The sequence below is a fragment of the Beta vulgaris genome, chromosome 5 (assembly GCF_026745355.1).
Source record: "Beta vulgaris subsp. vulgaris cultivar EL10 chromosome 5, EL10.2, whole genome shotgun sequence".
Classification (NCBI taxonomy): Eukaryota; Viridiplantae; Streptophyta; class Magnoliopsida; order Caryophyllales; family Amaranthaceae; genus Beta; species Beta vulgaris.
In genome coordinates this window covers 47,429,062-47,437,905 of record NC_079206.1, presented here as the reverse complement: position 1 = coordinate 47,437,905, position 8,844 = coordinate 47,429,062, and the positions used below count along the sequence as shown (strand labels likewise).

At 40.8% G+C, this 8,844-nt stretch overlaps 1 protein-coding gene across 1 annotated transcript; it reads left to right on the top strand.

Moving 5' to 3' along the window:
* The first annotated feature begins 7,157 nt into the window (after positions 1–7,157).
* Positions 7,158–8,399, top strand: LOC104908051 (uncharacterized). Its single transcript, XM_010697102.2, has one exon. The coding sequence runs from the start codon at positions 7,158–7,160 to the stop codon at positions 8,397–8,399; it is 1,242 nt and encodes a 413-aa protein (XP_010695404.2).
* The last annotated feature ends 445 nt before the right edge of the window (positions 8,400–8,844 follow it).

Sequence of the window (8,844 nt, the reverse complement as noted above, 5' to 3'; positions counted from 1 at the left end):
GCTCATTATGCTTCTCTTGTTCTTTTCCCGTCTACAAATCTGCAATTATTGTCGAGGGACTCTTATTTTCTTTCGTATGAAGTGGAATTCCTACTGATTCAGTTTAGTCTCCTTATGTCAGGAATTACTCCTCACGTTGTCTTGCTTCCTCATAATTAAGAATGACAATTTTTATAAGAAAACCCATCTTGATAGGACAACCATTTGAAATTGTGAAAAACTATTGCTAAACTACTATATTTGAAGGAAAAATTGACATTACTTGTTTCACCTACGCGTAGATGACTGGTGTTTCTTTGCAAAATGGTCTTCATTTTAATGAACCTGCTAACTTTAATACTTATGACAGACTGTACCCTTCTATTTTCTTTGGTTAATCAAAATTTTCACTTGTGGCTGATGCTCCTCTTCATCAATGAGGATATCAGATGACCTTCTGGTTAAGCGCTACCTTTTCCGAAAGGATCTTTTAGTGGCTACACCTGTTCAAGGGTGTATAATGGTGGTGGAAGATTTGGTGGTGGTTGAGGAGAGGGGGGGGGGGGGGGAGAAGTTGAGAGAGAAAATTGAAAGTCGATGAATGAGAGAAAGTGAGAAAGTAGGGAGGGTAAGAGGAGATATGTGAGGAAAATAAATATGGGGGACAGTCTAATAGGAAGACCATGTTTAGTAATGCCTTGGGATAATTTTAAAGCTAACTCATTTTTTTATATTTCTCTTAGAAGTTTTCATCGAATTTTGATCTTATATATTGCTATTCAACTTTCTCTTCTCCTTCATCTCAGTCCACTCTAGGCCAAGAAAATTTATTTAAGGATTATGCTATTACTTTTAGAAAGAACATTTCAATATATGTTTGAAGTTTTTTTTTTTTTTTTTTTTGCGTGCACACACACTAAATCGGCATGGTAACTTCCATAATTCTATATCTATATACATATACCATATTAAGAATTCAGAATGAAGCAAATTCAACAACCAACAAAGAATGTTAAAATAGTTGAGAAATTTAATCTCCATGGCCCACAAATAAATGGTTATCGTGTTGGGTTTAGGCTTGAAAGCTCAACCCAAATCCAACATGCTTAGTAGATAGTGTGTGTCGTTTCAACCAACTTACATTATACTTCCTCCGTTGTAAAATAAATGACACGTTTCTCTTTTATTTGAGAGTTTTTTTTTTTAGAGAAGTGTTTCGTCTACTTTAGAATGGAGGAAGTATATAGCTTGAACATACATATCAAGGTAAACAATTGAAAAAAAAATTAGAGACATTGAAAACAAGTGGTCCCCTAATAACAAATGAAAAAGTAGATATGTAAAAGGAAAAGTTACTTTCTCAATCCTATAAGAGCAAGCGTAACCATGATAATTTACTCGTCCTTATGGTGTTTCTCTCTCATCCCCTCTTACACATCACTTACTCTTTCTTTCTCCTTACATCCTCTTTCCTTAAGGATTTCCTTACCGTTCTCCTCATCCATAAGGATTCTCATTACACTCTCTTCTCTCTCCAATCACAAACATAGCCTACACAAATGAAAATCAGATCTTTCACTAGTACAATATCAATGATTTGCATCTACTTATTTGCGTCGCATGCCCGAGGAACTAACACAAATGGTCAGGAGCAGATAATTTGCGTCGGACTGTAATCAAAGTCTGACGCAAAATACTCAAAGCAAATGAATGGTAAGAAGATTTGTGTCACATAGTCCACAGAATCGGACGCATGAATAAAGCATATGTGTATGGGATTCAAAGATTTGCGTCGAACGTGCCTTTGTACGATGCAAATCATTGTATCAAACGATGTGAGTCGGACGAGTAAGATCATATGTCAAAGATGAGTAAAGGATTTGTTTCGGACATCATAGCCCATCCAACGCAGATCCTTGACCCACCTTCTAAAGCCCAATCAAACGCATTTAACCTAAATAATCTCGCCTCTCAAAGCCTCTCTCGAGCGCAGCCTCTCAAACCACTTTCTAAATCTCTCTAAAGCGCAAATCTCTCACTCTCAGTCTTTCATTTTCCATTAATCAATCTCTCTCAGATTCTCCTGTCCATCACTCTCACTCTGTCGAGCCCCTTCTCACATTCCGTCGAATCACTCTCAGTCTTCTATCTTCTCTCTCACTCTCACACACTATGCCGCATCACTCACATTGAACAAACCTTCAACGAACGAACCTTCAGCGGCCCATCACTCTTCGACGAACCTTTTCTCTCTCACTTTGACAGATTATGTTTTCAATTTTTTAATTTGATTTGTTTGGCATTTATCCTAGTCCAGAATTTCGTTTTTTCATTTTTAGATCAGATTTTCTATTTTAGTTTTCAAATTTGAAAATCTGTTTTTCATTTTCAGATCTAAAAAATAAAAACTTTCTACTGACTTAGTTCATGCAATGGAAAATAATGGCATTTCGTTTTTTATATTTGTTTTTTATATTTGATTTTTTTGTTTACTTTTTTGGCATTTACCCTAGTCTAGGGTTTATTTTCAGATCTAAGATTTTCTTTTTAACCTTTTGTTCTAGAATTCTTATTTTAATTGGTTCTTCTCGAAGCCTTCTTCCTCGAGCTCATCAGAAAACGTCGGCTGCAATGTTCCTTTGTTGTTCTAGACTTAGTTTTAGTTTTACATTATTTTTACATATTTGTAATGTAATTTGTTTGTATCTATTATACATATTTTTTTCTCTCATTCTAAATCGATTATAGTGGTTTGTAATACATATTTGACATTATTAATGCAGAAACACGTGTTATTTACATTACCTTCATGAATGAATTCTATAAAAATTTCTGAATTAATATGTTTTTTAATTACAAAAATCTGACTTTATATTTTTTATAAAATTGCCTTCTGTCGCGGATTATATACATTGTTCAGTAAACATGAGGGGCAGGGGCCTGGGAGCAACATGCATTGACTTTTTTTTTTTAACAAAACTGATCCATTTGCGTCGGATATGACATTCAATCCGATGCAAATCCCCATTTTTTTAATAAACAATGAATCACTTGCGTCACATGTTGCTCGGTGTCCGACGCAAATCCTTTCATTTGCGTCATATCTTCTCCAGAGTCCGACATAGATGACTGATGTATGCTGGCTTGGTGTGACGTCATCTGCGTCGGACATGGAGTTATGTCTGACTCAAATAGCTCTGCATCTGCATCATTTCCTAATTCGACGCAGATCATATCTTCCGAATTTGCGTCAAGACTTGTGGCGTCGGACCTATTTCTGAAACAAATGGTGATTCCAAGTCCGACGCAAATCGATGATTTTGTACTAGTGTTTATACACATGACCCCACAACTAGTGGGTATTTGCAATTTAAAATAAGAACAAATCCCACATGGCCCATCTTTTGGCACAAAGGCCGAGCAAAAGCAATCCTCCAAGAATGAGGTTCCTATTCCTGCTCTCCTCCGATCCATCTTCATTTCACGAAGATCCTACCACCTCTCCCCCATCCATGGGAAACTCCTCATACAAGAGATAGAATGTCATGAGGATGGTAAATCCTCATGGTTGGGCATGCTCTATAAGTAGGGGTGTTTGAAAAAACCTTGACCGCTTTGATTCGGCTTGTTAACCCGTCGACCCGCCCTATAAAAAAACCAATGGATTTTTTAGAAATTTGCAACTTTAATGGGTCTAGTACCAGATCCGGGAAAAACGGGTTGGATCACAGGCCGGTGTTTTTTGTCAATCGGGAACTATCTCTGAGTCCATAGTGCTTAATGAACTGTCTCTGGTTCAAAAAGATAAAGATGAATTTCTAGGGCTTGTCTTGTTGAAAAGTTGTTGGGTGCCCCTCTTGATATTCGTACTATTGTTTCTAAATTGAGGCTAATTGGAAATTTATTAAAGGGGATGTAGAATACTTGCAGATGAGAAATCATTGGGTTCTTATTAGGTTTGCTAATCCTAATGGCTTGTTTCTAGTTTGGTCTGAAAGACATTAGCATGTCCAAGGATATTTGTTTGTGATTTAGTCTTGGCAACCTGATTTTGATGCTTATTTGGAGGAACCTAAGAGGGTTGATTTATGGGTTTGCATTCCTAGATTCGCTACTGAGTTTTTAAATTTCCAATTTATTGATAGTTTACTTGCTTTAAACAATGTGGGTGCTTTGGTGAAGTTAGACGATAGATCATTGCTTAGAAATGAAATTCGTTGTGAGAGAGTAACATATGTGAGCCTCTGTCATAATATGTTGAAGTAAAAAGAGTTGGTGCTAAGACTTATGGGTATATTATATGTTATGAGGACTTTTCCTCTGGATGTTCCTTATCATGCTGATGAATATGCTATTGAAAAATGTTCATTGCTGATTAGTCCTCAAAGAGAGGTTAAAATTTGTATGCTGAAGAATCCTAAACAGAAATATTTAGCTGAAATTCTCTCTAAGGCTCATAGGCAAGCTACTACTGACACCGGGGCCGAGAAAGCTAATCTGGTGCCTGCTAAGCCCAAAGTCTCGTAAAAAATTCAGCTGGCTTACAAGTTGCTAGTCATGCTTTGGAAGGTTACGGTTCTACTACTAAGAAGGTTGTTGATATTGTGTTTAAAGATCCTGTTCTTAGAGCCAATATTGCTAGTATTTTTGTGCCTCATTCTATGATAAAGGTAAAGGGAAAACCATATTAATGTACATTTCACGGTAAGTATTCTAACAATGAGGTTGATGAGTCTGATGATGAGACTATGAGGCCTCTTGCCAAGCTTTTCCCCTCTTCCAAAGCTTTTCACCAAAGCATATTGGTTTTACCTTCTGATTAAAGGTTGGACTCAGAGGAGGTATTTGCTCCACCCCAAGCTATTACTGATGTGCTTTCCCCAATCCCTCTTCAAGTTGTCTATCCTGATTACTATTTAGGGAATCAATTTGCTCCATATTTATTATGTTTTTCAGTTGACAATGTTCTAAAATTATGTATTGATAAAAATTTCATATCAGTGTTAACAAAATTCATTGTAAACAACCATTTTAAGTGTTATGCTGTATGAGTAGGAAATGGATCAAAAGACACATTTAGAAAGATGAAAATGCAAGATGCCTTTCTTGGAGACGAACCGATGCAAGCATGTGCATGTTATCCTTGTTCTTCCACCAGCTACTTTACGAAGTATTTAGCCTAATTCTTCTAAAAGCCATGGCCCGGGTAGGCCACTCCACTAGATTCGCCCGTGAAAAGGACAAAGTTGTATACAAAATTACAAAGTGTTGTACAAAAATGACTGAATTTTGAAATTTTTTCCATAAATAATGTCAAAGGTAATATTAATTCCTTTCACGCACTTAAATTGAAATTAATTCCATGGTTACTGTCCATGTAGGACAGCACACAATATTTTTTTTTATTTTTTATTTTCAGCAAGCAAATCGCAACTCATAGTAGCGGTGAACTTTAAGTTTCGGTACGCCTAGTGCGCGGGACGTAAAGCGCCTACGTGGCGCGCTTTTTCGTGTTTCTAAGTAGTTGTTTATATGCGTGCCTTATAGGCTATATCTTGTCTTAGAGACAGAATATAACGGGTATTTGAAGTAGCGGTTAACTTTGGTGAAACATTATTGGTATTAACCGCTATGTGGAGTAGCGGTTTTATTAAAATACCAAAATTCTAACGTACTTGTTTGGGCCCATTAAATTCCCCCAAGAGTCCTATGCCATGTGGCACTGCCACCTAAGCTCCGTGGGTCCCACCTACTACAGCATAGCTAGCAAGCATTGGGAGATTCAAGGGTCCCACAGAAATCATTCTTGGAAAGGTATTTCCACCAATCCCCATGTGAGCTGTCCCATCCAGCACACCATTTCCTAGGGGTTCTCACCACAATAAATACCCCTTGTCACATCAATGCAAAGGTATTGAATTCTCACCTAACTAACCCGAGTTTCTCACTCTAGACTCTCTCTCTACCTCAATCATCAACTGACTTGAGCGTCGGAGGGACGATCCCGGAACAACCCCAGGGCAGTTTTCTGTGTTTTGCAGGATTCCGGTGAACAGTTAACCAGATCTGCTCAGACCTGAGGACTTGCTCAGCATAGACCATTAACCTCAATTTCTAGACAGAAACAGTTTGGCGCCGTCTGTGGGGAGAGTACAAAAATTTACTTCGCCACCACTCAGCAAAAGTTTATTTGCTACTCAGCAAGACTTAACCCCAGTGCTATTCAGCTATGGCACCATCCAAAAATGCCCGTAACAAACAATCTACTCAACCCCAAAGGTCCGAGAGGGAACCTTCACCACAGCATAGGATGTCAGCACGAACCCGATCTCCTTCAGTTCATACTGGACCCTAACATGGAACTATCCCAAGAGCATCAGCCATCCCCCTCTCGGGAAATACAGCATGTTGACCCCCAACCCTTGTTCACAACTGATATAACACTCATAGCAGCTCAGCTGCAGCAGACCCTACAACAAAGCATTATGCAAATGCTGACTACCCTTCAGCAGGGACAAGGTCAGAATCAGCTCAACCTCCAGCAACGGGATGATGTCCTGAGACAGTCCCAGAGGGAAGAACACGACCCCCGCCCTGCTCGTGGCCAGCCTAACCGACAAAGGTCAGCAACCAAGGAACCCGTTCGGTCGCAAAGAGAACCATCAAGGCAGGATGATCGACCACCTAAAGAGAGGTCAGCCCGCCGTGAATCCGCCATCAGACAAGAGGAAACCCACGTCTCTAAATCGCCAAGGGGCAACCCTCGTCGCAAGCCAGAGGACGCTCGGCACTTCCTCAATGAGAAGCGCCGTAGTCAGGGGTACGACGCCCGCCAGCTCCTGGATCGAAAAGCGGCTCAGCGAGAAGGACAAGGCGACTCAGCGCAATCCAAGCCTCCAAAACTGGGCAATGGAAGCTTAAAGTTCATGACCCCGTTCAGTCGAGAGATCATTGACACCCCTACCCAAGGAAAAGTCAAAACACCCCTGATTGAGCAGTTTGCGAGCCTAACTGACCCGGAAGATCATATGGCCACTTAAAAGGCCCAGATGAGTGCGCAGACCAGCTGCGAGGCTACATGGTGCCGGTTCTTCCCCACCACACTGAAGGGGCTCGCGCTAAATTGGTTTCAAGAGCTGCCGTCCGGAATCATCACTAACTTCGCGGTACTCGAAGATATGTTCACCCATCAGTTCGTGGCCGGAAAGAGGCAAAAGAAGACAAGCTTGCACCTCATGGGGGTCAAACAAGAAAAGAATGAAAGTCTAGCCGACTACAACAAAAGATTCAATGAAGAATCTCTAAAGGTGTCCGATCTGCAGGATGCAGTAGCGTTCGCCACTCTCATGTCCGGGCTGCAGCCTGGCCGTCTCAGATGGACGTTAGCCGAAAGCGAGGTCAAAACCTTCTCAGAGGCCATGGCGAAGGCCCAGAGATTTATCCAAGAAGCGGACATCTGTCGTCACTCGGAAGAAGGAAGCAAGAAGAGAAAAGAAGAGGGCAGCCATAGGGATCAGCCAAAACGACTAAAAACGGGTGGTAGGTCAGACAGATTTACAGACCATGGGAACGACCCCCGTTTCAATAAGAATCGGAGAGAAATCTTTTTGGACATCAAAAACAAGTCTATGTTACCTCATCCCCCGCCTATCCGAACCTCGGCCTATCGGCGAGATAAGAGTCAGTGGTGCGAGTACCACCAAGAATGTGGTCATACCACAAAAGATTGCAGAGAGCTGAAAAAAGATCTGGATAATCTGGCTGACCAGGGGAAACTGAACCGCTACCTCAAGCACACCAGCAAAGAGAAGGGGAAGCAGAAGGTCGGTCAGTCTAATAGTGGGGATACAGAGGGTTTCATCGGTGTTATAGCAGGTGGCTTCGCCTCAGGAGGCCTAACCGGCCGAGCTAGGAAATCCCACCTCCAAAACCTTAAGCATCAAGTACTGGAAGTCAAGCAGAGCCGGTCGGACTGCCCCATAATGACGTTTGGAGAGTCCAGCCGGTCGGTAAGCGTACCCCACGATGACACCCTGGTCATCGAGCTCAAAGTGGCCAATTCCCGGGTGAAGCGTGTGTTGGTTGATAGTGGGTCATCAGCTGACATTATCACGCTGGACTGCCTGAAAAAGCTGAAGTACTATGAGAAGGATGTTACACTCCTCGACCAGCCACTCATAGGCTTCGGGGGTAACTCTGTGCATCCGGTTAGATCGATTAAGCTCCCCACTCGGATGGGCGAGAAGGGCAAAGGAAGAAGCCTACCGATTGACTTCCTAGTGGTCGACATCCCCCTACCATACAACATAATAATGGGGCGGCTTACTCTGAACAAAACAAAAGCTGCCATCTCTACCTACCAACTCCTTATGCAGTTCGAAACAGATGAAGGGAAGGTCGGAAAAATACTGACAGGCTAAAGTCGTATCACCTTATCAAAAATAATCCTAAGTCCTCTAACAAATAGTAGTCAGGGAAGTAGGGTCGAATCCACAGAGAAACAGTGTTCTTTTCCTAATTGTCAGTCAAATCTAGAGTATAGGAACGAGTGTTTTTGAGTAATTATACTAAACTAAACTATAACTAATTCAAGAATTATCAATAATAAAAAGTCTAGGGCATAGGTTCACCAATGATCAATATTTCGGGATGAAACACAAAAATCAACAATTAATAATGCAGTTAAACAGATTGATTCGCTCTCTCAAGTCTAAATCAAGCATAGAACGATATTAACAGGCTCTCGCAATTTTATTAACACCAATTCTACCTATTGAAACTAGCCTTAATATCAAGTTTATACCTCTCGGCGCATAACCTAATATTGCAACACTATAACAATCAAATCTGGCCAAATTGGATTGA

Bases quoted from the DNA above. Each gene is read 5' to 3' on its own strand.
- LOC104908051 (XM_010697102.2), top strand. From the start codon at position 7,158: ATGTTCACCCATCAGTTCGTGGCCGGAAAGAGGCAAAAGAAGACAAGC.